Source organism: Galeopterus variegatus, unplaced genomic scaffold (assembly GCF_000696425.1).
Source record: "Galeopterus variegatus unplaced genomic scaffold, G_variegatus-3.0.2 Scaffold8034, whole genome shotgun sequence".
Taxonomy (NCBI): Eukaryota; Metazoa; Chordata; class Mammalia; order Dermoptera; family Cynocephalidae; genus Galeopterus; species Galeopterus variegatus.
In genome coordinates this window covers 1,250-29,019 of record NW_007734145.1, presented here as the reverse complement: position 1 = coordinate 29,019, position 27,770 = coordinate 1,250, and the positions used below count along the sequence as shown (strand labels likewise).

Here is a 27,770-nt window from a genome sequence, read left to right as displayed (position 1 = left end):
TCAGGCCCTGCATCCTGTGTTTTCTGTTGAATCTAAAGACTGTGTGCCTCAATGTGGAAACTTTCTTATTCCCCGGCATTGTTCTGGGGGGTGATGTTGTTCCTCCTCTACATGCGTGGTTGCAGGTGAAGAAGTCAGGAAGCCATATCATGTTTTTGCTGGTGGACAAAGAAACAAACAACCAGCATAGTGAGCAGAAGATACAATTCAAGAGAGAAACAGCCAATTTGAAACTGCTACCCCACCAGCCTCGAGTTGTGGACATGAAAAAAGGAAGCAATGGCTATGGTTTCTATCTGAGGGCAGGCCCAGAACAGAAAGGTAAGGCACTAGAAGAGCAGAAAACCTGGTAGTGTAACCACCAATTCTTCATTCCAATCTGATTCCAGAGCTCCATCAGGCCCCCATCTCCCTACCAGATACACGAGGGGAACAAGAAGACACTAGGAAGCATAGCTGAGTCAGTTTCTATGTCACATGGGGACCTGATGCTGGGCATCCTAGAGTTTCCATATGAGAATAAGGCAGAATTTGGGATCTGGCCAGTGGTATGCTGGTAAATTGGCTCTCTGGAAAAGAAGTCCTAAATTGTAATATCTGTTGATTTGTGGTATAAATACAACCACCATGTCTGATTTCAAGCTATGATGTTGCTGAACACAAAGTTGACAAGTGTTGCAAAGAATTTGCTCCTGTGGGCTGGTCTGAGTAGGCTGGAGCACACTAGATCTGAGGCAGGGGCATGGGTCACCATCCGGGACTCAGATAGAACCAGGAGTCTTTCTGCTTCCTTGTAACGCAACAAGAAAAGAATTAAGGTCCTTCCAGGGAAGATGAGTACATAAAAGAATATAGGCTTAGGCCGTGTAAACTGTTATTCACCCAGAAGTTGCTATTTTCTTCATCTTATATATGTTTACATTAATTCATCAACTATTAATTTGGTTCATGTTATATAAAAACATCCTCAGGGCCTTTGAAAAAATCAGGTGAATCAGACAGGAATTCTTCAGTCAAGGAGCTGCTTAGTAGAGGAGATAAGACACATATATCCATAACTGAAGGTAGACAGTGATAAGCACTTTAATATGAAGGGTGTTCAAAAAGTTCATGGATTTGTATTATCTTTTAATTCAGTTTTTCAATGAACTTTTTGAAATACCCTTGTACAGGGACAGATAAATTACCATGGGAATTCAAGATTAGAGTAAGCTTTTCTCATTAAAAAGGCACTGGAAAGCCTTATTGTAGAGGTGGCACTTGAGCTCAGCCTTTGTAGTATGCGTAGAGTTTGGAAAAGTAGATGGATCGAAGGCAAGGAAGATCATTCCAGGAAGGTAGGAGTCACGTGAACAAAGTGGGAAAATATGGGAATAGTTTGACGCATCTGATATGCAGTCCAAGAATCCAAGTTAGAAAGGTAGGCTGCCGAGGCATGATGAGGCAACTTCAATGTCAGGTAGAGAAGTTCGGACTGGGCTCGTTAGTTGATGGGGAGTTAAAAGTTTTTTGAGCAGTTTGAGGGAGAAGGAAAAAATTAAACCTAGAGTGTCTTGTAGGCTTTGCATATCTCAATTACTCCTACAATTCTGCAAGAATTGCTGAAATTGAAGGCTTAGAGAAGAAGCAGTAATTATGTAAAGTTAGTTAGATATGGTACAGCTGGGACCAAACTCAGGGCTGTTTAGTTCCAAAGCCCATGCTCATTCCATTGCACTGGGGAGTGACTTGGTCAGACATGTGCATCAAGATGGATCAGAAGGCAAATTTGTTTTGGAGGAGAGAATTGGGGAAGGGAAAGCAGTTGGTAAGGTGCTTTAGTAGTTTAGGCAAATTCTAGGTAGCAACTGATACAAACTAAATTCAGAGCAAGGGAGGTGGGACTAGAGAAAAGGGATGTATAAAATATTAAGGCAGCATCAAAGGACTTAGCAATTGATTAAATATGGTAAGTGGATGCTGAGGAAGAATCAGTTGCTAAGTGCTCCACTAACAGGTGACCGAGAGGTGGGGCTTCGTGATGGAGAATAGGCAGAGATGAGTTTTTGGTTTGAATACATTACACTCAAGGGATCTATGAGATATCTTATTAGAAATACCCAGCAGCTAGCTGGAAGAGTGAAACTGGAGCTTGTTAAGATGGTTTGAGGGACAAAAAAGTGTGAGAGATGGGGAGGCATCTGGTAAAGATAGTTGAAGTCAAGGGCCGGCCCGTGGCTCACTTGGGAGAGTGTGGTACCGATAACACCAAGGCCACGGGTTCAGATCCCTATATAGGGATGGCCAGTTAGCTCACTAAAAAAAAAAAAAAAAAAAAGTTGAAGTCAGGAGGAGAAAGCTAAAGACATTTTTGAGGAATGTACACATAAATACATTCACCATTGAGTATACCCAATTGCTACTAAAATGCCAGCATGGAAAGTCTGAAGTCTTCGGTTTTGTTCTTCATTCTTCCTTCCTCCCCCTTTTTATGCCTTAGCTTCTATATAAGGGGTATGGACACAAGTATGCCCACTGGCTTCCTGGGAACTTGCTCACCCTTAATGCTTAGCAGGCTGTTTTGTCAAGATTAAATGTCAGATACTTTTAGTAACAACGTGATTCTTCCCTTTAAGACCCTTTCTTTGTTAATGGTGGGGTTTGTTTCTGGAGTGAGTTGTGAGCAGGAAATGAGCCTGGATAGGGCAGATATAAGATCCCTGAAATGACAGTGTAAGGAACAGTAGTTGTACTCAGCATGCCTTTTAAACCTATTTCACCAGGGCCTTGGACTCCAGCAGAAATCCCAGTTTGTTTAGGGGCCTTTCTGATAATTTTATCTTTTTGGGGGTTGGGGAGGGTAGGTCAAATCATCAAGGACATAGATTCTGGAAGTCCAGCAGAGGAGGCTGGCTTGAAGAACAATGACCTCGTAATTGCTGTTAACGGCGAGTCTGTGGAGACCCTTGATCATGACAGAGTGGTGGAAATGATTAGAAAGGGTGGAGATCAGACTTCACTGCTGGTGGTAGACAAAGAGACAGACAACATGTATAGACTGGTAAGTAATACAAGGCCACATATTCACGCACTAAGGTTGGGCCCATTCTCTCACACCCTCCAAGTTTGGGCTGAGTTACTACTTTGTTCTTCAAACTGGAAGGGGCATAACAATCATCACTAGGGCTAAATTGAAGCTCAAATTGGTAGTGATAAGAGAATGCCAAGTGATTGGTAAATGAGTTTTAAGTCCTTTGACTTAAGATTTTGAAAGAACTTGCGAACATAACTGCAGAATCACTCTTGATGATCTGAGGATATCTGTGGAGAACAGGAGCCTGGAAATAAGCAGATATAGCCCTAACTTTCCAAAATAGGAATTTTAATTTCATGTAAAAGCCTAAAAAGTATTATTAAACAGCTTGTGAGCCCTTAGCAAACAAAGGGAATAGAAACAGATTCACCAAGACTAAGTTGAATCAAACTGCCCTTACTTCCTCCTAACGCTTACTCATAACACCTACTATCTGCATGTTTTAAGGTTTTATAACACTTTTATTTTATCGCAAGAACTGAGGTTCAGCCTAGTTCTAGTCAGACATCTGGGGGCCTTTTAAGTACCATATGCCTTGCTAGGTGTTGGTCATAAAGATGAAGATAAATGGTTCTTGCTCTATGTGATATATAATAATAGGAGCATCCAAACATACATAAATGATAGAGGGAGGAACATTACGAGTGGTGAGATTAGCCCCTTTTTGTAGATTAGGAAATAGAAGCTTAGAGAGATTAAGTGATTTGCTAAAGTCACTCAGCTTAGTAAAGACTGAAGCCAGTCAGTATTTGAACCCAAGTTCTTGGGCTCTTAATTCATCATTCCATATTCCTTCTCAGCACATTTTGATTAGATATTTCAAGATAATCTTATAAACGATATTAAATAATAAACTGGGCAATAGAAAAATAATGGGTTTTTAGCTAGTTGAACAATCATACCTAGAGAATAACTGATATTGGAGCAATGTCAACCTGAACAGAAGTCTCTAATGGCATGCTATTTGTTCCTATCCTAAAATAGTTTATTAAATTTGGATGAAGACATGGAAAACATACTAATACATTCAGATGACTTAAAGCAACCATGTATAATTAATTTGCTGGAAGGTGTAATTAATATTCAAAAATATCTAGTCAGGATAGAATAAAAACAAGATTAAGTTTAAACAGGAATAAATTTCAAGTACTATACTAACTTAAAAGTAAATTGTATGAATACCAAATAGTGAGATCTGCTTTGATGACTATAGAAAAAGATCAGAAATTTGGTGATACTCCAAGTAGCTGCCCCCACCTAAAAAAGGAAATTTAAAGTGACATTAATTGATACTCGGCTTCTGGAGATCATCTCTCTGTACTGACTTAGTTGGACCATACTTGAAATTACTAGTAATATAACCTTTGGCAAGTTATCCTCTCTGTACCTGTTTTCTTAGGGGTAGCTACTGTGAAGGGTGGCTATGAGGGTTAATTGAGCTAATTATTTAGGGTGTGCAGAATAATGCCTCATGCATATAAATGTCACATTTGTTAAGTCAATATTGTGTCCAGTTCTGAGAACCTCACTTTAAGAGGGCCAGTGACAGGAAAGGTAGCAGTTTTTGGAAGCCATCACATGAGTATTTAGCTTAAATAAGCATAGGTTTTGGAAAAGAAAGGAGAGCATCTTCGAGAATTTGAAAGGATATTTATTATTACATATGAGAGGAGTAGACATTTTTTTTAGGTGTTATATGGGGCACAGCTGGACCAAACAGAGGAGCTATCAGCAGCTAGCTTTTGGCTTAACAGTTGAAGATGCCGGAAATGGGGAGTCATTTCTGCAGAGTGGTGACCTCCTAGCTGGTAGAAAAGTGGAAGTCAGAAGTCCACTGCTCTGGGTGTTATAAAGGGGATTCTGGCATTGAGTCTTTTCCAATTCTTCCTAATCTTATGACAGTAGGATCACAGAATGATTTAACTGTAACCTTTCTCTTTTGGTTAATATAAAGGAGGACATTATCAAAAAAGATGCCTGCCCTTATCTTCCTTCCCCCTCCCCAAAGTAAGCTCCATAGGTTGGGGTGAGGGGTGGATCTTTGAGATATTCCAGTGAATAAAACAAACACTGATAACAGTTCCTGGCACACACTAGGCAACCAAATATTTAAATAAAGAATGAATAAAAATTCATTAAGTGTTTTAATGTTACTGTACTATGCCTCAAGATGAGCTGCTATCAGATACAGTTGATTTGCTTGTTTGGGTAGTGATATCAGGTATTTCTGCATGTAATGAGTCACTTTGGAGTCTTTCTCTTTAAAATGTGGAAAATTATCAATGTGGAACATTTGCAAGTACATCACTGGAAGATTTAGTTAGTTGAATTGGGTGACTGCGAGGTTCTGTGGTAGTGCTACTCTCATTTAGAAAGGAAGGAGTTGTGGTCTTGTGGTTAGGAAGACAGATGGCAACCAGAAGACCCCAAATCTAATTTTAGCCAGGCTGCTAAACAGTGTTATATGAGGCAAAGCACACATACTGTGCTTACCTTCAGTTGCTCGATTTCCTATTCACTGCCTAACAAATGTTCTGCACACTTGTGAGCAGCAGTTTAACTGCTGATCCAGGATCACATCATACCCAAATCTGTCCTCCCAACTAAAACCCATAGCCAGCTAAGCTATTAATTCTTTTAAAAAAAAAATCAATCGTGTTTCGTGTTCTATGCCTTTTCTGTATTCAAGACCATCATTGCTTTCCTCACATGGATGGTCTGGGAGTTGAGATGGAGGAGAAGCATTTAAAGATGGTGGGGAGTTTGGTGTAACAGAAGTGACAACTAATGGTTACAACAATAAACAGTAGAGTACAAGTGATCCCAGGACTGGAAGGGGAGGGGAGTGGCAAGTAGCAAAGGGTTGACATGGACTTTTGTTACAATATGTAACCATATGATAGCTGTCACCTTCCCCCAAATCTTTGAGTCTTCAGATAGTGATAAAAAGTGTCTCGTGTTTTACTTTCTCTAATGTGTTTACGGAGCTCTCAGGACCATCTAACTGAAGGGAAGGGTCAGAGGAACCTACTTTGTATGAGATACTAAGCTAGTCACTCAGACGTGTTATATCTCAGAAGTCTAACATGCCCTTATCCATGTTTGGACTTGATAACGCAGAACCTCTATTCTAATCTCAAGAGGGGGATTGCCTATGGGTTGTTCAGTGACTTGTTCACTATCATGGAGTCAGAAGAAACTAGCAATTCTGTTAGACATCTTTTTGGATCCTTGTACAGTGTTCTATAATGCTTTTCATGTACATGTATGCAGTTGTGTACGTCTTTATACATATTACTCTATAACCAAGTTCAGTCTTCTTTTATACCTTTCCTGGTTGGGATAGTTGAGAAATTTTACAGCCTACAGTCAGATATATCTGAAAGAAGAGTGGGACACATATGACACCTTGTAAATTAAACCAGCACATTTGATAAAATATAATTAAGGTGAATGTCTTTTTTTCTCCCTTTATTTTCAAAAGGCTCGTTTTTCTCCATTTCTCTACTATCAAAGCCAAGAACTGCCTAATGGTTCTGTTAAGGAGGATGCAGCTTCCACTCCGACTGCTACTCCTCTGACAGTCTCAAGTCCAGATACTAAAGAGGAAGTTGATCATAAACCTAAACTCTGCAGGCTGGTTAAAGGTGAAAACGGCTATGGCTTTCACTTAAGTGCGATTCAGGGTCTGCCAGGCTCATTCATCAAAGAGGTAAGGTAATCTGTTTCCAGCAGTCCAACAAATACAGTCACAAGACAGTCTTAGCTTCTCCTACCCAATGATGGCTTAGTAAAAAGGTTACACTGAAGGCTACATTGAGGGTCTCACTTGGGTTAGATAAATGCAGTCATGGTCCCGTACCCTTTAAGTTAGCTACCACTACATTGTAAGGTCACATCTTTTGCTTCCCAAACATCTGTTCCACCTAATTGGCTCTCTAGACACTTTCAAATCAAACAGAGTAAACTGGCAGGACTGTAGTTTACAGTCACTACCAACTCTGACTGGCAGTGATGCCCGTTTGCTTCTGTACATTTGGCATACTACCCCTACTGTGTGGATTGACAGTGAGAAGAAGACTGTCCCTGTGCCTCTCACGTTGGGAGTAAGGAAGGGAGACCTAGGTAACCTAATGCCTTCAGCCCAGAAGACACAATATGATATTCAACCATTGTTTGTAACTTATCTGAGTATGGAAGTTGTAGCTATCCTAAGTAGAAAAGCTTTAAGCACCTTTCTTAACTTTGTACTTAAGGAGAAATAATAACATAATAATAAACTCTCTTCAACTATCCTGAGGGGAAGCTAGTCTAACATGCTCTTATCCACGTTTGGAATTGAAAATTCAGAACCTCTCTTCTACAGGTACAGAAGGGTGGCCCTGCTGACCTGGCTGGGCTGGAGGATGAGGACATGATCATTGAAGTGAACGGGGTGAATGTGCTGGTTGAATCCTATGAGAAGGTGGTGGACAGAATCCAGAGCAGTGGGGAGAATGTTATACTCTTAGTTTGTGGAAAGAAGGCCTATAACTATTTTGAAGCTAGGAAAATCCCTATTGTTTCCTCCATGGCTGATCCACTGGATGCCCCTCCAGATTTCAAAGAAGGAACATTGGCGGAGTCACAGCATAACTCGCACATGGCAAAAGAACGAGTGAGTGTTGATGCATTTCTTTTAGTGATCTAACTTGCCAGAGTATGGTAAAGTCCCTAATAAGTATACCTTATGTTTGTGTTTACCACGAATTTTCTAAAATACTAGAAAATGACAATGTGAAGATAACTAGCAAATCAAGTTATTGTGAAGGACAGGAGACAGGACAACAAATTTCTTATTTTCATAGCATGCAGTCAGTAAATCAAGAAATAAAAGAATGAAGCTTTTCAAAACTGTAATAGGAACCATGAGGGAAAAAAAAAAATCAGACTAGGTACCAATTCTGGTTCTGTCACTTATCAGCCTTTGGAAAATGAATTTATTCATGCTTTGCCTCAGTTTCCCCACCTATAAAATAGTGATAATTTGTAGGATAGTTGTCAAGATTATATTACCTAAGACTATTAAAGTGCTTTGAACAGTGCCTGGCTCACAATGAACACAAAAATGAATCAGGATGGTTAATATTTTTTAAATAATTGGCAGGTATTACAGCTTTATTACTAGGAAAGATTAAACATTACCCTGTATAGATATTTGCATTAGATAGATTCCTTGGTGTGTCTGTTTTATATTTTTTCCAATTTCTTTTCATAAATGAATTTGAGTTCCAAAAGTACACTGCCTTATCCAAGTGCATAAAGAAAATTTATGGCAAAGCTAGGATTCTAAAAGTTTAATTCTAGTGATTGGTGATATAAATAACAATACAGTCTGCCCTCCATATTGGTAGATTCCACATTAGTGCATTCAACCAACCACAGATCAAAATATTCAGAAAAAAATAAATTGCATCTGTACTGAACGTGTACAGACTTTTTTGGTCATTGTTCTGTAAATAATACAGTGTAACAACTATTAACATAGCATTTACATTGTATTAGGTATTATAAGTAATCTAGTGATGATTTAAAGTATGTGGGAGGATGTGCTTAGGTTATATGCAAACACTACACTGTATTGTATCAGTAACTTGAGCATCTCTGGGGGAGGTCCTGGAACCAGTTCCCTGTGGATACTCATTTTAATGAACACACACAATAGACATTGACCCTGTATTCTGGAATGCTTAACAAAGAGTATTCTAGTTGTCTTCTAAAAATTCTATAATTCCTCTATGGGAAGTCAATTATAGTACTATGCTAGTCTTATGAAAAAGAAATAGACATTAATTAGTGAATCAAACAGCAAGCTGGAAACAAAGCTAAGTACAAAATTCAAGTCACCTGGCTAGTGACTCTACTCCCTGACTTAAGTCATGCAACTCTAGTGAATCAAACAGCAAGCTGGAAACAAAGCTAAGTACAAAATTCAAGTCACCTGGCTAGTAAGTGACTCTACTCCCTGACTTAAGTCATGCAACTTTAGAAAAGATAATCTCTCCTGATGTTCACACTCTACCACTTGTAAATCCTTTTTCTTTAACACAGGCCCACAGTACAGCCTCACATTCTTCTTCTAATTCTGAAGATACAGAGTTGTGATGAGAAAAAACAACGGCTTTGGCTGACAGCTGTTTCTGGCTGTTTAACAGGAATCCTTTCTCAAGGAGTGAGCTGCCACTTGTTTACTGTCTCTGTTAAAGAACAACTCCTCTGGAAACCATTCATCATGTGTGATTGTCTTCTGTTGTCATCTGCCTTAGGTGCAGCTATTGCAAATGGATTATTTATTGTCAACTTAGAAAAAGCTAAGGCAGAAGCCAAATTCTTTTCATGTGATCTCTTCCAAGCTTCAACCTAAGCACATTTCTCTGTATGATGATATCTTACTTCTATACGATCCTTGAGGACCAAAAATGATTCATAAACCTCTATGTGAGAGCTGCTAATTAAAGTATCTGAGCAGATAAGCCTATTAAAATTATGCTTTTGTAACAATGCTGTGGTTGCTAGAATAAATACCATTAAAAATGCCTTTTGAATATGCTTGAAACTCCTGGTAGCTAGATTTATACAGTACTACTAGATCCCTGTGTCATGAACAATAAGTAACATGGTTAATAGGGCTTTTATTTTGGATAAACTTTTTATACTTTAACCTTCATTTGCCAGTAGAAACCCAAAACGCAATAAAATACAAAATAAGACCATAGTAATAAAGGAAACTTCTAGAAAATAAAACTCAGGATTTTCTTAAATTACATTTCTGAACATTCTAAATATTTTCCTTTTACAGATGAATAAATTGAATCCCAGGCTAGAAAAGTGACTTATTCCAGTAAACAATTATTCATTGTTTTACCCCACAGCATGAGGGGCAGACGGAAACAAAAAATGGAAACATCATTATTGAAATGAAGGGTATTTTACTCTTAAAAATGAATAATACTAAGTTAAAAGGAAATCAGGAAAAATGACATACCCGAAGTCTCTCTTCTGGTAGAATCTATTTCACCCTTTCCCAAAAAAGGACAGATAACCTCTTGGTTATTTTAACAGGGCAGGAGTCGGATGCTAACTCATGGTAGATCACACAAGCATAATACCAAGCTATGCATGACAAAATGAACCTAAGGCCAAATTGTTATAATTTGATTTTAATAACAATCTCAAGGGAAAGCCGTAACCTTCTCCATGTGAACCTTAACTCAAAACAGAAATCCTCTGTGTTTGGCCCAGCTACCATAGACATCTCTTGCCCCAGAGGTCCAGTGTATTTTTCCCCCCTGGTTCTTCTCCTGACTCCCTGGCACTGCACCAGCCTCGAATCTATACAGGATGCTCTCTACTGAGTACTGCCTTGAGTTACTTCTCCCTTTCATGTTCTAGCTGATGCTACTTATGATCACAGTATCATGGAGGAGGAAGGTGTATGCTGGAGGTAGAATATGCCACCACATCATTTTTGTTAAAAAACTATTAGGCCTTGGTCCCCTTCAGTTTTTCCCCTTACATCCAAATTTTGACACCACTGGCCTCTAGCAATCTGTAACAGGCATGAGTTCAAGGTGTCATATGCTTCTCTGGTGCCTGTTTGTGAGCCAAGTAAAGGAATAGTATGCTGGAGAGAGCGCTGACCAGGAAGATCACATCAAACCAACGGTGGTAAAAGTTGAACTGCAGTTCTCCAAGGACTTCAGTGATTATGGTGCGGTACTCTAGAGGCATACTCATTCGGATCAGTAGCACAGAGGAGACGAAGTACATGCCCTGTAAGTCAAACAAATTAACTCTGGAATTATTTTAAATGTAGTAAGGGGCAGGTCAAAGGAAATTGTTAAAATACTTAAAAGTATAAAACACATTTCTAGTATTTTACAGCTGTAAATGTGAAGCTGTTTTGTTAAACTTACCATTATCTGTGCTAATAGCAGGACAATGACATTGGAGGACTTACTGCTGGAGATGGCATAAAAGAACTGTCAGGAAAGGGAAGACAGATGAATTTACATAGTACTGCTAGATTCTTGTGTCATGAACAATAAGTAATATGGTTAATATTTAATTAAGAGTGTCTCTTCAATGCCACAATTCTGTATAGAACAATTCATATGATTAAGGCTAAAAAGAAGAGACTTAAAATAGACTGCTGAAAAAGTAGCTGGTATAACATATGAAAGGATTCCTATCACTATCAAAGCTCAGAAACTATGTGATGCATATGACTTTAACATCATTATAAAACATTAAAACAGATTATTCCGGGCCACTCCAAGCATTTGTAATTGTTACTAGACTCCTGAACTCTTTCCAAACTGTGCTAGATGCCTGGAAATCCCTTCCTGTCCAAACCTCTTCTCTTCATTGAAACAGTGCTTGGATCTTGAGATCACCTACTTTTTCTACTTTCTACCTCCATGAAAGCCTTCCTATGTTGATCAGAAAATGGCTGAATGTTCTGCTCCCCTACTTCTCTGTCTGCTCCACAAATGACTCTCACAATTATTCTTCTTATCTCAAATATCTGCTGAATACCTACCATAAGCCAGGTTCCAGTCTAGATGCTGGTGACATATCAGTGAACAAAAGAGACCCTTATTCTATTACCTCTGTTAAATGTACTTATCTATGATTGGTGCATGATGTAAATACATCATCGCCGATTTATATAGTACTTTTTAAAAAAAATTCTTTTTATGTCTTTTAAATATTTGTGACTGTTTAAAATTTTAGGAGGCAGAAATCTTAACTAGGTAAAATGATCTCATGGTGCCACATGTAATTAAATAAGTACTTTTTAACACTGTGATACAACATACCTTGGTAAGAGTGATCAGCAATCCTCTGATGGATGTGACGATGATTATTCCAACCAGAATGAAGGAAATGTGTTGGGACCAGAACTTCACCTGCCACGATAATGGGAAGAAGAAATACCTGTTAAATCTTTCTTCAGAGAGATGCAAAAGCTAAGATATATTCTGGATCACTTATGTGACTGAGAGGGAACTTCATGAGGTCCTACCTGATTTTTTCTTTTAGGGAAGGAGAAAAGCAAGTAAATTGTGAATAAAACATCTATATGAGGACTGCAGTGGATACCTTAAGTAGCAGACTTAATCAAATCTTAAGGACAGCAGAAAGCAAGTACAATAAAGTGATGAAAATAATACTAATAAATAAAAAAACAGCTAATGATATAGCTTTTTTAAATGAAAAGTAGGAATTAAAAGGAAACTAACTCAATAGTAGGTTGATTATTTTTAGTATCTATGAATAATAGTTGTCTAATCACCCAAAACTTCAAGGAATCTTTTTATGATAAAAGAATATATATACATTCTCAGCTAAGTTTTAGGACATAGCTGAACTTCACTTGAACCACATGATGATAACTTTCTCTCCTCCTGCATTGCTTCATAGTGAGAAGCAGTTTGGGGACCCATGCTTGATTTAGTTCTGAAAAGCATATGAGGGGGAGCTACTATTACTTCGTAAAGGTTTGTTATTCAGAATTATGAAATACACAGTATATAGATGAATTATAGATGAAATATATACACAGCAATTAAGTAGCCTCGGAAAGCACTGATGAGGAGCATTTCGAAAATTTTAGCCCAGTATAAAATTTAAACAAGGAAAACATATGTAACAGTAGCATAGCATGCTTAATGTAATTTATATACTACTTGAAGAAAAGATACCATGCTCTTTGACATGAAAAGAGGATTTCTATTGATCTAGAATCAAAAAATATGTACTTTGATCTGTTTTTCAAGGACTGGAGCTCAATTTGCTCAGATTCCTTTTCCCTTTATCCAGCTACCCTTGAGATCAGGGGCATGTCTGGCTGAGATGGATAGCTGGGGATGGCATGCAGTCTGTGTCTAGGTTGACAGCACAGCTAAATGGCTCACACCGGGACTAAGAATGTGACATTGGTCATATTATCAAAGTGCTATTCAGCCAGAATCACTGGCTATACATATATCTGGAAAATATACTAGTCTATGAAAAATAAAATTAAACTTAAATTGGGACAAGGGTATGTTTATGACAGTGGTATTATAAAACAGGTAGAAAGATTAAAAAAAAAAACCCAAAAAACTTTGTGCATGGGTGACAGTAACCATCTTTAGCCCAAAGTCCACATTACTTAATTGATAAAGATCATTTCTTTTTTTTTTTTTCCTTTTTGTCTTTTTTTGTGTCTGGCAACAGATCTCAACCCTCAGTGTCGTGCCCGTACCGGACTGGGACCAGCAATGGGATCGCAACCCTCGGTGTTGTGCCCGCATCTCGCTCAGCCAGTGAGCGGGAACCGGTCTGTATGTGGGATCCGAACCCTCGGTGGGAGCGCCGCCACACTCCCAAGCGGCGCACTGTAGCAGTGCGCCACCGGGCCGGCCCCGATAAAGATCATTTCTTACAGCAGAAATCATTTCACTCCAACACAGAACGCTAATTGGTAGTTAATTTTCTACCAGGGGAATCAAAGGATAGTTGTATGTTTGAAGAGCTCATCAAGTATCACAGAGAGAAGTATCCGAACACTTGGTGAGAAACTGGTAAAATGGTAGCTGGCTACAGAGGAGGAACTGTAAAATTAATAATAGCATCCATGACAACAGTAAGTACCAGTCATTCTTTATGGTTTTATGTTAAGAAAGAGAATCCTGGCCTTTTACAAATTTGCCATGTGAATATGTCAGAATATACAGAGGAGAGTGGGAAGAACAAAAGCAGAAGCAAGTACCTAAAGTATGGGAATCAGAATCTTAACAACTCTAGTTATAGCAGATAAAAAAGAAAGAAACATAACAAACCAGGGTCTTGATATAACTCTTACATCAAATTGAATTCCCAGATAATTCACAGTGATCTCAATGCCTCTTGTGACAGGATCAGTTTTCCCAACTCGATCAAAAACAATATTGATGGTTGCCTGCAGAGACACAGACCTTTACATTAGGGCATCTTAATAACTGCTATTTCAAAAAGTAATTCAAAATAACGAATTAATCACTACAACATATTTTACAGGTCAATGTTCCTAAAAATGCAATTCTACTGTCAATCCAAATCATATATAGAAAACCTATTTTGGTTACTCACACACAGGCAAACAAAAGTTCCCATCTAGCCCATCTTTCTTTTCTGTAAAGAGTCAAGGGGAATAAGCTATGGCATATATGCCTTGATTTATCAGGAGTCAGAAAGGTAACATTCTGATTGATGAAGTCAGAGAAAAAGAATCAAGGAATCCCAGGTCATTTCCTATTTTTATTTCCTCTAAGAGGAAAAAGTAAAATAACAAAAATGAGTTATAGCTACTAAGCCAACAAAAAAGATCAAAGGGAACCATAAAAAATACCCAATTAATCCCAAAGGTAACAATTTAAAAGAAGGAAAAAGGGAAAAAACTGACAGGACAAATGAAAAACAAATAGCAACATGGTAGTTTTAAACTGAACCATATCAATAATCACATTAAATGTAAATGGCCTAAATCATGGGTTGGCATGCCAAGGCAGTGTGACAGTAGCTACAGACAATACAAAACTGAATGGGCTTTGCTGTGTTCCAATAAAACTTTATTTACAAAAGTAGGCAGTGGTTGGGTTTGGTCTGTGGGCTATAGATTGCTGATCTCTGGTCTAAACATGCCAATGAAACAGCAGAGACTGTCAGTCTAGATAAAAAAGTAAGACCCAACTATACCTTCCTTACAAGAAATCCACTTTAAATAAAAAGACATAAATAGATTGAAAGTAAAAGGATGGAAAATGATATATTATGCTAACACTAATCAAGAGAAAACTAGAATGTCTATATTAATATCAGACAAAATAGATTTCATAACAAAAAATATTACCAGGTATTAAAAGGGTCATTTTAGAATAATAAAGGATCATTTCAACAAGGGGTACATAATGAGCCTAAATGTTTATGTACTTAATAACAGAGCTTCAAAATACATGAAGCAAAAACTGATAGAAATAAAAGAGGAAATCCACAACAATTAATTGGAAAATTCTACAATACTTGGATCCCCTCCCTCAGTTATTAATAAGTAGTCTGAAAATCAGTAAGAATATAGAAAACTTTAATAAGACTATCAATCAACTTGACTTAATTGACATTTATAGAATATTTCTGCCAACAAGAGCAGAATGCATATTCTACCCACGTGCACATAGAACATTTTCCATGTTGAGCTCAAATGACCATATTCGGGGACAAAAAATAAGTCTCAAACTTTAGAAGATTCATGTCATATACAATTTGCTCTTAGACCACATGGAATTAAATTAGAAATCAAGGGGTAGAGAATGAAATTTAGAAGATGCCCAAATATTTTATAACATACTTCTAAATAACCCATAAGTCAAAGAAGACATCAAAAGGGAAATTAGAAAGCATTCTGAACTGAATGAAAATAAAGATACAATACCTCTAGATTTGTGAGATGCAGTTAAAAATAGCACATAGCAAGAAATTTATAGTAATAAAACACCTATGTCAGAAAAGAAGGTCTCTAAATCAATGATCCACCTTAAGAAATTAGAAAAAGAAAATCCAAAATAAGCAGAAGAAAGGAAATAATATCAGAGCAGAAATAAATGAAATAGAAAGCAGAAAAATATGGAAAATCAATTAACCCAAAAGCTGGTTCTTTGAAAAGTTCAATAAAATTGATAAATCTCTATTAGACTGATAAGGAAAAAAAGAGAGAAGACAAAAATTACCAATATCAAGAATGAGAGAGATACTGCTTCACATTCACTAGGATGGTTATAATAAAAAAGACAGATTAATAACAAGTGCTGGTGAGGATATGGAGAAATTGGAACCCTCATACACTGCTCCAGGAATGTAAACTGGTGCTGCCAAATTAGAGAGCAGTTTGGCAGTTCTTCAGAAGGTTAAACACACAGCATATGACATAGCAATTTTACTCCTAGGTATACATGTAAGAGAAATAAAAATATATATCCATATAGAAACTTATACACAAATGTTCACAACAGCATTGTTGATAATGGCCAAAAAGTGTAAACAACCCAAATGTCCATCCACTAATTAATGGATAAGCAAAATGTGGTAAATCCATAAAATGCAATGAATATTATTCAGCCATAAAAAGAAATGAAGTATTGATAGATGCTACAACATGGGTAAACCCTAAAAACATTATGCTTAAGTCAAAGAAGCCAACCACAAAAGACAATAAATTGTATGATTCCATTGCTATGAAATGTCCAGAATAGAGAAACCTATAGAGACAGAAAGTAGACTTCTGGTTGCCGGAGTCTGGTGGAGTGGGACTTTTGGGGATAATGCGAAGTGACTGAGAATAGGGTTTCTTTTTGGCTTGATACAAATGCTCAAAAATTGATTGTGATGATAGTTGCACAACTCTGTGAGTACACTAAGAACCACTGAATTGTACTCTAAATGTGTAAATTAAATGCAAATTATATCTCGATAAAGCTGTTATATAAAAAAAGAATGAGAGGAATGACATCTCTACAGGCTCTATAGACAGAAGGATAATAAGGAAATATTATGAGCAATTTTATGTCAATAAATTTGACAACTTCAATAAAAATGGGCAAATTCCTTGAAAGACACAAACTGCAAGAGCTCACTCCAGGAGAAATAGATAACCTGAATAAACACTGTATCTTCAAAGAAATTAAATTTCTAGTTAAAAAAATCTTTTTGGTAAATTCTTCCAAACATTTAAGGAAGAAATCATAACAATTCCACACTAACTTTTCCACTAATTGGAAGAGGAGAAAATACTTCTCAACTCATTCTCTAAGGTCAGCATTATGCTGACACCAAAACCAAACGAAGACATTATAAGAAAAGAAAACTATAGTCCAATACATCTCATAAATATAGATGCAAAAATTCTTTGCAAAATTTTATCAAATTGAATCCACCAAAATATAAAAAGGATAATTCACCATGATCAAGTACGATTTATTCTAGGAATTTAATATTCAAAATTAATGAATGTAATCCACTATAATAGCAGACTAAAAAAGAAAAACCATATGGTCATCTCAATAGATGCGGAAAAAGCATTTGACAAAACCCCAAACCACTACATGATTAGCAACATTCAAAAAACTATGATTAGAAGGAACTTCCTCAAACTAATAAGGGGCATCTAGGAAAAACCAACAGCTAACATACTTAATGGTGAAAGACTGAATGCTTTCTCCCTAAGATCAGGAACAAGACTAGGATGACTCCTTTTACCACTTCCATTCAACTTAGTACTGAAGGTTTTGGCTAGTGCAGTAAGGCTGGAGAAGAAGAAGAAAAGAAGGAAGGAAGAAGGGGGAAAGAAACAATCTAATTAAAAGATTGTCAAAAGATCTGCATAAGTACTTTATCAGAGAGGACATATGGATGGCAAATAAGCACATGAAAAGATGCTCAACATCATTAGATATTAGGAAAATATGAATTAAAATCACAATTCAATACCACCTTGCATCTATTAGACCATCTAAAATTAATAAGACTGGCCATATGGAGTGTTGGCAAGAATGTGGAGCAACTGAAACTCTCATACACTGCAGGTGGGAATGTGAATGGTATAATCTCTTTGGAAAAGAGTTTAGCTGTTTCTTCAAAAATTAAACATATGTCTGCCATATGACCTAGACCTTCCACTACTGTTTACCCAAGAGGAAAGAGAGCATATGTCCATTTGTGGCCTTTACACAAATGTTCACAGCAGCTTTATTTGTAATATTTCCAAACTGGAAACAACCAAATATCCATCAGCATGTGAATGGATAAACAAACTGCGGTATATCCATCAATGGAATACTACTCAGCAATAAAAAGGAATAAACTACTGATACACAATAAGATAGATGAAACTTAAAATAATCATGCTGAATAAAATAAGCCAGAGAGAAGAATGATATATACTGTAGGACTCCATTTACATAAAATTCTAGAAAATATAATCTAATATATAATGACAGAAAACAGATTTGGTGGTTGCCTGGAGACTGGGAGTGTGGGAGAGGCATTACAAAGAGACATCAGAAAACTTTTGGATGTGATGAATAGATACAATCTCTATCTTGACAGTGGTTATGGTTGTTGTACAGGTATGCACATATTTCAAAACTCACCAAATTGTATACTTTAAAAGTGTACAGTTTACTGTATGTCAATTATACCCCAATAAAGCTGTTAAAAAACAATATGCTCCCCTAAAAGCTGCATCTCAGGAAAAAACCTTTTAGTAGCTTAGCTGACAGAACACAGTCTTCATTCATACTCTCCCACTGAATGAATCAAGATTTTAAAATGTCATCTTAGTGGTACTGACACCAATTTATTATCACATTAGATCCATTAAATCTAAAGTCCCTTGTTCATCTACATTGATCAAAATTAACTAACGAGCTGACAAAGCTCCTCTTTGTGCAAACACAGCCCTGGTAGGAAAGTCATCAAATCAGAAAGCCAAATCAGCCTTTTCTGTAATCACACTGAAATCCATTAATAGCTGCAGATGAGTCAGAAGTAAAGACAAATAATGTACATGAAATGCACATAAAGGATAAAATATTAAGGGAGAGCCTCTAAAGAATAAGAGCTACAAGCATAGGAGATAAGTTTATCTTCAGAAATACATTTTAAAATTTACTTTGGGCTTAATTTTTTAGGTGTACAGTTTACTAAAAAGGACAAGTATCTTCTGTCCTGAGCTGAAGGTAGGAGTTGAGGTTACCTCCAGTCATACTCATGGTCAAGATGGAAAGCAGAGTGTAAAATAAGAAACATTCATATTCGATTCATGTATTTCATAATCTAAAGCTTTCTTGATAATTTCTGACAAAAGAAAAATGCAACTTTCCCTTTTCTAGGTCATCTACAAAGGAGAGGGGAATAAGAGTGGGGCTCTGAGATGTGAGAGATCATGCTCCCTGTTGACTCAATAAAATTTGGAATTTAGTTCACGGTATCAATCAAGCCCACTTTTATCTTCCTGCCCTTACCAGGGAAAATCACCTAAACCCTGACAGTTAAAAATAATATACTTACCATAAAAATTTTCCAAACACAGTAAATAGAGAAAAAGTAACCGAGAAAATTAAAATATTTCCCTTTGAAAGTTTTTGAGTATTCTATTCTCTCCTGAGGAAAAAACAAACACAAAACATGGTTTACCTCAGCAAAATGTAAATTTATATTCAACAAAAGTATTCCTCCCTGTTCAGGCTGAGTCAAAAAACAACACATGGTAATAATAACATTAAAATAATAGTAGTAGGAGTGGTCAACATTTATTGAATGCTTACTTTAAGCTAGAGACTGGGATAAACATCTTACATGCATTAAACACTTTAATCTTCGTAACAGTTCTGAGATGTGCTCTATTACCTTAATTTTACAGATGAGAAAACTGACACTTAGAGAGGCTAAATAACTTGCCCAAGGTCACACAGGTGGTGAGTAGGCTCAGGTCTGTCTCCAAAACTTATGTTAACTTATTCTATCCTATATGCCTACCCCTGTAAAGTTATCCTCAAAAAGGATTAAAATAGTTTGCAACCTTTACTAATAGATTTTGCATATTTAAATTATATTGTACTTTAGGTGTACAGAGGAAAGTTACTTCTTGCAGTTAGGACACTTCTTGATCTGGTTGCTTTAAAATAGGACTAGGACATGACAGGTAGGTGCTCTTGCAATATTACTAACTTGTAAGGGAATGAAAAGGAATCAGAGGAGCTACCACCTTCATCTCAGGTTAGTAGGAAGCGGTATGTGCCATCTTCTTAGATGTTGAAAAGCCTCTTCTGACCATCCCACCAATTTCTACTATTGAGAATGTTCCATTAAGGATTCTGCTAGTGATAGAAGTGAGTTCATTAAGAGTGCAGACCCCTTAACCCTAATAAATCACAGTTGATACTGAAGCTGTGAGGTGTTTCTTGCATTACATGGCCATAGAGGACACTAAAAAGCCATTTAGTCTTGTTCTCTCTTCAATCTTATTGGCAAAACCACACTTCAGTTTCCTTGCTATGTACCTTGGTAGCATATAGATCAGCTGTTTCCAGAAAAAGCTGCCTGCTTAGTTCTTCCAAAGCATCCACTTCCTGTTGAATAACAGTAAGATCTGGTACAAAATGGGCATCAAGGTTTAAATCACATAGAAATTTCAAGAAATAACAATGAAGAAATGCTTTTGGTCTTTCCTATAGTGGATCCCAGGAATTGCCTGTTTCAATTTCCTGCTTCACAGCCGGCAGTGCTACTTCAGAGCAATTATCCCAACCTCTGACACAGGTGCATAAAAGCTTCTCCACTAACAGCATCACCACCAAACACCTAACCCTCAGTTTCTCCCAAATCAGGTGGCTCAGACAGGTTTTGTCCTTTATTTTTATCTAGTTAGATTAAGTCAAAATTCAAAATAACAAAGGGCTTCATAAAACACCTTTAAAAAAGCATAGTTTTCTTCTATATTATCTGAATAAATACAATGCTAGGAAAGGGAACTAACATTTACCAAGTTCCAATAAAGGCTGGGATTTACAGACATTACTTTCTTTAGTTTTTTTTTGGTGCCTGGCTGGTATATGGGTGGAACCCTGGACCTTGGTGTTACCAGCACCATCCTCCAACCAACTGACCTAACTGGCCAGTCCACCTTCTTTAGTTCTTTAAAGACATTATTTTCTTTCATTCTTATAGCAATCCCATCAGAAAGGTGTTATCAATTTTGCAGATAAGGAAAGTGAAGCTCAGAGAGTTAAATAACTTTCTCAAAGTCACACAGCTAATAGGTGTGGATGAAAAGTCAGATCTGCCTTACTTTAAGGCCTGTTCTTTCCACTACACTATGCTACTTTCCAAGAATTCAGTGAGGTAGAGTTTTTCTCCCCATTTAGGAAACAAAGGCTCAGAGAGGATAATAAATAATTCTGTTATGTTTGTTGTCTTATCATCATTAAAATATCTCAAATCGACACCATTGGCTTTATGGTCTTTTAAGTAATAAAAATAGTAAAGATAGCCTCTTCTAAAATAGAAGGATTGATTTTAATCCAGATCTCCCCTTCCTCCTCTCTGTGATTTTTCCCATTATTAGACAAATCAGCAAGTGCCCTTCCGTTCCTTCCTCAACATTGGCTACTATTTGCATGGTTCAGGCCACCAAACATGATCTACCTTGTTACATGTCTGTTTCTTCCATGATTAGATGGTAAGCTCTTTGAGGAGAGAGGCTAACTCTATTCATCATTTTATCACTTAGCACTCTGCTTGGAAATACGAGATGTGAAATAAATGTTTCCTGATTAAATGAATTCATTTAATTTCCTGATGAAATAAATTAATCCTTTTTATTTCTCTTTTATAATCATCCTGCCTTTCTTTGGTCTTATTCTTATCTGCATTTGACACCAGAAGGACACAAGTCATAATTTCCAGCAAGAACAGACTACATCCTCTTCTTCCAATTGAAGCAAAAGGGAATCTGTATTTCCCTGGGCCAGAGAAGGAAACAGGAGTCTGCTGTCTCAAGCCTAGTCCCCCAAAGTTTTGACCTAATAGCCTGGGAGCCATATAGAGATTTGGTTACCTAATTTGGGAATTAGTTCAACCACTTGGGCCAAGAACAATCTATCAACCCAATCTTGTTGATTCTTTAAACCAAAAAGTCACTGGAGAAGCACAGCTACTTCAGATTTACTTAGGAATACTAATTACTTTAGAAATGGGCCCTTACCATCCCATACATAAAACATCCATTTTAGGGAACCATTATGTTTTGTGGTGGTTTTTCAAAGTCGGGAAATTTGACAGTGTAGTGGAAAGTACTATAAAGAGGAGACCACAGTTCTGTTCCTAGCTTTGCCACAAACCACTGTGTGACTTAACCTCTCTGGGTTTATTTTCTCATCTGTAAAATGGAAAGACCCCTTCAGCTCAAAGACAATGATTTTATGATCTTATAAGTGTGTTGGAAAGATGACTCTGTACACATTGTATTTCCTAAGTCTGGCCCTGGTCAGTTTGGACTCTGATGCAGTCAGATATCTTAGAAGTGACTATCCCAATACTACCTGTTTCTTCTGCCCTTGGTCCAGAGTTGAGAAAAAGAATCAAACAGAGGGACAAAGGATACTTTCACTTCCTGGTGCTGAAGTGGTAACACTCTTTATTATTCCCCAGAATCCTGATGGTTTGTTATGCACCTCCCCCTTCTGGAACATATTTCTCCGTGCCATTGCCATTCTGAAATGAAAGAAAATATAACCTCAGCAAGCAAGCATGGACCCTCATAGTCCAGTCTCATCCACTTTCCAGTCTCACAACTGCCTCTCATTTGCTGAGCTGTTCAGGGAAGGATGCTGATTCTGGAGTCCCACTTTTCCACTATTCACAACTGAAGGGAAACTGTGGGAGTAATGCGGCCTATGTGAAGAAGCATGGAATTTGGAGTAGGCAATAAATTTGAGGACTAGCTCTGTCACTTAAGAGGCTGTGAGACCTTAAGAGTTTTCATTTCATCTCTCTGGATGGTTGTGAAGATCAATAAAATAATATATAAGAACTCATATTGTCGGGGCCGGCCCAGTGGCGCACTGCTACAGTGCGCCGCTTGGGAGCGTGGTGGCGCTCCCGCTGAGGGTTCAGATCCCACATACAGACCGGCCGCTCACTGGCTGAGCGAGGTGCGGACGCAACACCGAGGGTTGCATCCCGTTGCCGGTCCCGGTCCGGTACGGGCGCGACACTGAGGGTTGCAATCCATTGCCGGTCACGAAAAAAGACAAAAAGGAAAAAAAAAAGAACTCATATTGTCAATTACAAAGTGCTACACATATATTAATAATTATTACGGTTACCATTTAAGGACAAAAAATAGCTAACACAGCTAGCTACGATGGAGGAGAAACTTTTCAAAAGTAGACAAAAGGGGGCCGAGCCCGTGGTGCACTCGGGAGAGTGCGGCGCTGGGAGCGCAGTAGCGTTCCCGCCACGGGTTCGGATCCTATATAGAGATGGCTGGTGCGCTCACTGGCTGAGCGCGGTGCAGCCGGTCTCAAACCCCAAAAAAAAAAAAAAAAAAAAAAAGTAGACAAAAGGAAAAAACCAAAATCACATAAACCTGGACTCTTCTAAAACATTAGTCTCCCTCTAAGTCCAATCCCTTGCCCACTGTAATCTCTTCCACTACTGAATAAATCAACAGGAAACCTCTTATCCTCGTTAGTCTGTGAATGACCCACTAGCACAGTGGTAGCTGTTGGGATGTTCCCACCCACCACAAAGGTGTTAAGAACAGAGTCCCGTGAGGTTAAAAAATAAGGTCTTTTGTACATAAATGATTACTTGAAGGGTTTAATGCGCCAAGGCCTACAGGCCTAAAGTGAAACAGGATGAGTCTAATAAAAATAGAGTAGCAGGACTAACGAAAAATTTACCTCAAGGTGGATATTTCTGTGTGACAAGAGATAAAAGAGGTGAGGAGGAAGCAGCAGCATTGATATTTATGGCTAGGACCAATACAAATGGTATTAAAGGTACCAAACACCAAATGGTATTTATGTGGGCTAAATTCTGTAAGTCATTAGGTAAAATGATATTAACAAGAAAGAATGTTTAGTGTGTCAACCACGTTGACTTAACTGTTTCCTCCTCAGAATGACCTCTGTCTGGATACTGAGTGAATGAAACATACCTCTGAAGTTTTAGCTCTTTCTGCCTTTTCTCTAACTATATACATCCACTGTAACACAGCATTTTGGGAAGATGTAATAAACAGCCAAGAAGAGGCTCAGACGTAGGGAGACTCTGACTTGGCAAGACTCAGAAATTTGTAATTTTTCTATTTTCACAGTTGGGAAAGCTAGAACACATACATGAAGAAGAGAGAGGTTCTTTCTATTCCACTCATTTAATAGTTCACTTGAGCTTAACATGCTGGAAGAGGCAGTAGAGAGAGAGGGAGCACAGAAGCTCAATTCTATTGTCCTTATTTTCAATGTCTACAATACAGCAAACACTAATGACTGGCTGTGGAGTGGAACTGGTTGAATATGTAAAGGTGGCTAACATTGTACTGTGGTCTCATTACAGGCAGAGAAGTATAATCACTAGAAGAAGTGGAAGTTAGCTGCACACAGACAAGCATGGCCTTGTCTTAAACAATTCACTTTCACTTTTGATTCTATCACTTAATTCTAAACCACTTTTGCTCTTATCAAATAAGTTGTAGATGAAAAAAATATATTTAAGAAGTAAAGGTAACAATATCGAACATTCTGAGATGTGGTGAAAAAGAATTAAAAAAAAAAAAAAAACAATACAGGGTACTACAGAAGCACATCACCTTCATCTTTCACTTTTCACTACCAACAGTGATCATCATCACTGATGCCTCTTTATGACAAGGGTAGCTCACTACAGAAAATTATTCGTTATTAGCTGAATGTCCTTTAAAAATTCATAATATGGAAAAACTTGGCTGAGGTTTGGGAGTAGTGTACAAGAGAAGAGGCTGAAAAATGTCTACTATGATTTAAATATGTCATTCTAGTGTTTTCTGGTCTCCATTGTTTCTGCTGGGAAGTCAGCCATTATTTTTCTTTTTCTTTTTTTTCTTTCTAAAAGATGACCAGTAAGGGGATCTTAACCCTTGACTTGGTGTTGTCAGCACCATGCTCTCCCAAGTGAGCTAACTGGCCATCCCTATATAGGGATCTGAACCTGTGGCCTTGGTGTTATCAGCACCACACTCTCCCAAGTGAGCCACGGGCCTGCCCCTTTTTTAATTGAATTTTTTATTTTGAGATAATTGTAGATTCATATGCTGGTTTAGGAAACAATACAGAGAGATTCCATGTACCCTTTACCCAGATTTCCCCAACTGAAACATCTTTGCAAAACTGTAGTATAACCAGGATACTGACAATGGCATGGTCAAGAGACAGAACATTCCATTACTGCAAGGATCCTTCATGTTGCTCTTGTATAGCCTATTTCCTTCTCACCCCCAACTTCTCCTTAACTCCTGGCAAACACTAATCTGTTCTCCATTTCTATAATTTTGTCATTTCAAAAATGTGTATGTAACTAGAATCATACAGTATGTATCCTTTGGGGATTGGCTTTTTTCACTCAGTATAATTCTTTGGAGATTCATCCAGGTTGCTGTGTGTATTAATAGTTTGTTCATTTTTATTACTAAGTAGTATTCCATGTAATCGATATACCAGTTTATTTAAATATTCACCCATTAAAGGATATTTGGGTTATTTCCAGTTTTTGGCTACAATGAATAAAGCTGCTATAAACATTTGTGTACAGATTTTTGTGTGAACATAAATCTTCATTTCTGTGGATAAATGCTCAAAAGTGGAAATGTTGGTGTGTGGTAACTGCATGTTTAGTTTTGTATGAAACCGCTAAACTGTCTTCTGGAGTTACTATACCATTCTACATTTCTATCAATGTATGAGTGATTCAGTTTCTCTGCATCTTTACTAACATTTGGTGGTGTCACTAAATTTTTTTTTAGCCATTCTGATAGGTATATAGTGATATCTCATTGTAGTTTTAATTGCATGTCCTAATGGCTAATAATGTTAAACATCTTCTCATGCATCTTTATATGCCATCTGTATGTCTTCTACAATAAAATTTGTTTATGGTTTTGACCCATTTTCTAATTGCTCTGTTTTTTAAAAATATAAGCTTTGAAAGTTTCTCATTATAGACAATAGTCCTTTCTCACATATGTGGTTTGCAAATATTTTCTCCCAGTCTGTAGCTTGTCTTTTTAGCCTCTGAACAGGGTCTTTCACAGAGCAAAAGTTTTAAATTTTAATTGAGTTTGATTTATCAATTTTTCTTTTGGTGGATTATACTTCTGGTGTCAAGTTGAAGAGCTTTTTGCTAGGTCCTGGATCCCAAGGATTTTCTGATTTTTTTTTCTAAAAATTTTATAGATTTACATTTTATATGTAAGTCCATTATCTATTTTGAGCTAAGATATATATAAGGTGTGAGACTTAGATTCAGATTCATTTTTTTGCCTATGGATGTCTAATTGCTCCAGCACTACTTGGTGAAAAGCTAACTTTCCCCCACTGAATTACTTTTGTATCTTTGTCAAAATTAGCTGGGCATATTTGTGTTGGTCTACTTCTGAGTTGTCTATTCTGTTCCATTGATCTATGCCTGCCAATACCACACAGTCTTGATTACTAGAGGTACATAACAAGTTTTGAAATTAGGTAGACTGATTGTTCTTTTTCAAAGAAAAAAATTAGAGCAATTAGCTATTCTACTTCTTTTGCCTTTCCATATAAATTTTAGAATAAGTTTGTATATATCTACAAAAAATCTTCCTGGGATTTTGAAGTGAATTACCTTAAACATGTATCAATTTGGGTAGAATTGACATCATTACTATTTTGAGTCTTCCAATTCATAAACATAATATATCTCTCCATTTATTTAGATCTTCTTTGATTTCTTTCATCGGTTTTATAATTTTCAGCATATAAGTCCTCACATTTTGTTAGTCTTACACCTAAGTATTTCATTTTCCTCTTGCTGCTTTAAAGATTTTCTTTCTCTCTGTCTTTTAGCAGTTTGACCTTATGTACCTAAGTGTAGTTAGTTTTCTTTGCGTTTATCCTACTTGGACTTCTTTGAACTTCTTAAATCTGTAAATTAATGTTTCCACCACATTTGGGAAGTTTTTGGCCATTATTTCTTCAAATACTTTTCCTGCCCCTTTCCCTCTTTTCTAGGACTCCAACTACAAGTGAGTTAGACTGCTTAATATTGTCTCATACTGAGACTTTGGTTCATTTATCCTCAACCTTTTATCTCTTCTTCTTCAGACTGAATAATTTCTATTGATCTACACTGGAGTTCACTGATTCTTTCTTCTGCCATCTCAATTCTGCTGTTTAGCCGAACTGTCACATTTTAGGACTTACACTCTCTGTGGTTCTTTTACTTCTAGGGATCTCTCTTAAATGTCTAATTGCTTTGTCAGTCCTGAGTTCTACCCTAAGACACCTCAAGCCAGTAAGGGTTTCGCTTTCTGTCATCCAAACTGTGTGCCCAACCTGTATAGTCCAGGCAACACACTCAATCAAAGGCATAGCAAACTTGCGAATCTCACTAAGAAGCAATTCTGTCTTTCAAGGGTAGGGTCCCTTCTAGTTTCTGCCTACTTTTTCTCAGGCTCTCTGGTATTTCCTGTGAACATGCATTGTTTAGTGATAAGGCAGAGAGCAGGGCAGAGTTTATACTCAGATTCTGGAGCTCAGTCTTTCTGCATTTCTCTTGCTTCCAAAATTTCCCTTTTAAATTTCCAGTTACTCTGCTGATTTGAACTCTATTAACCTGTACACTTGAGAGGGTGTTGGCAGGGTGGGCAGGGGTTGAGAAGCAGCCCCAGGCAAGAAAGCCATAAACCCGTAAAAGTTATCTGATGCTCTTCTCAAATTTCAACCTGCTTCTGTTCATTTTCTAGTGACTTCAAATATTTAATATTTTTTCCATTTTTTATAATTTTCTGTAGAAGGAATTGATTGAACTCTTCACACTGCCATTCCTGGAAGTTTCCTCTACTACC

At 37.3% G+C, this 27,770-nt stretch overlaps 2 protein-coding genes across 2 annotated transcripts in view; one reads left to right on the top strand and one right to left on the bottom strand.

Annotated features, from left to right (window-relative positions):
- Positions 1–9,662, top strand: part of PDZK1 (PDZ domain containing 1) — a 30,912-nt gene extending 21,250 nt beyond the window's left edge. The window contains exons 4-8 of the mRNA XM_008592568.1: positions 126–321; positions 2,844–3,040; positions 6,558–6,785; positions 7,440–7,730; positions 9,164–9,662. Coding sequence (XP_008590790.1) covers positions 126–321; positions 2,844–3,040; positions 6,558–6,785; positions 7,440–7,730; positions 9,164–9,217 — 966 coding nt within the window. The 3' untranslated portion in view covers positions 9,218–9,662. The remainder of the gene's footprint in view (positions 1–125; positions 322–2,843; positions 3,041–6,557; positions 6,786–7,439; positions 7,731–9,163) is intronic.
- Positions 9,663–9,729: 67 nt separating this feature from the next.
- GPR89A (G protein-coupled receptor 89A) lies at positions 9,730–22,404 on the bottom strand. Its single transcript, XM_008592567.1, has 7 exons — positions 22,296–22,404; positions 20,194–20,282; positions 19,202–19,294; positions 13,965–14,060; positions 11,935–12,024; positions 11,029–11,094; positions 9,730–10,885 (listed from the first exon to the last, which is right to left on the bottom strand). Exons 1-7 carry the CDS (start codon positions 22,402–22,404, stop codon positions 10,679–10,681), a joined length of 750 nt encoding a protein of 249 aa, XP_008590789.1. The 3' UTR covers positions 9,730–10,678.
- Between the last annotated feature and the right edge of the window lie 5,366 nt (positions 22,405–27,770).

Excerpts from the sequence above, each read along its gene's own strand:
- GPR89A (XM_008592567.1), bottom strand. The coding sequence starts at position 22,404 with ATGGCAATGGCACGGAGAAATATGTTCCAGAAGGGGGAGGTGCATAAC. Across the intron at positions 20,283-22,295 it reads TTCAGCACCAGGAAGTGAAA|ATCTTACTGTTATTCAACAG; the intron begins GTATCCTTTGTC and ends ATTTTGTACCAG. Across the intron at positions 19,295-20,193 it reads CTGATCTATATGCTACCAAG|GAGAGAATAGAATACTCAAA; the intron begins GTACATAGCAAG and ends TTTTTTCCTCAG.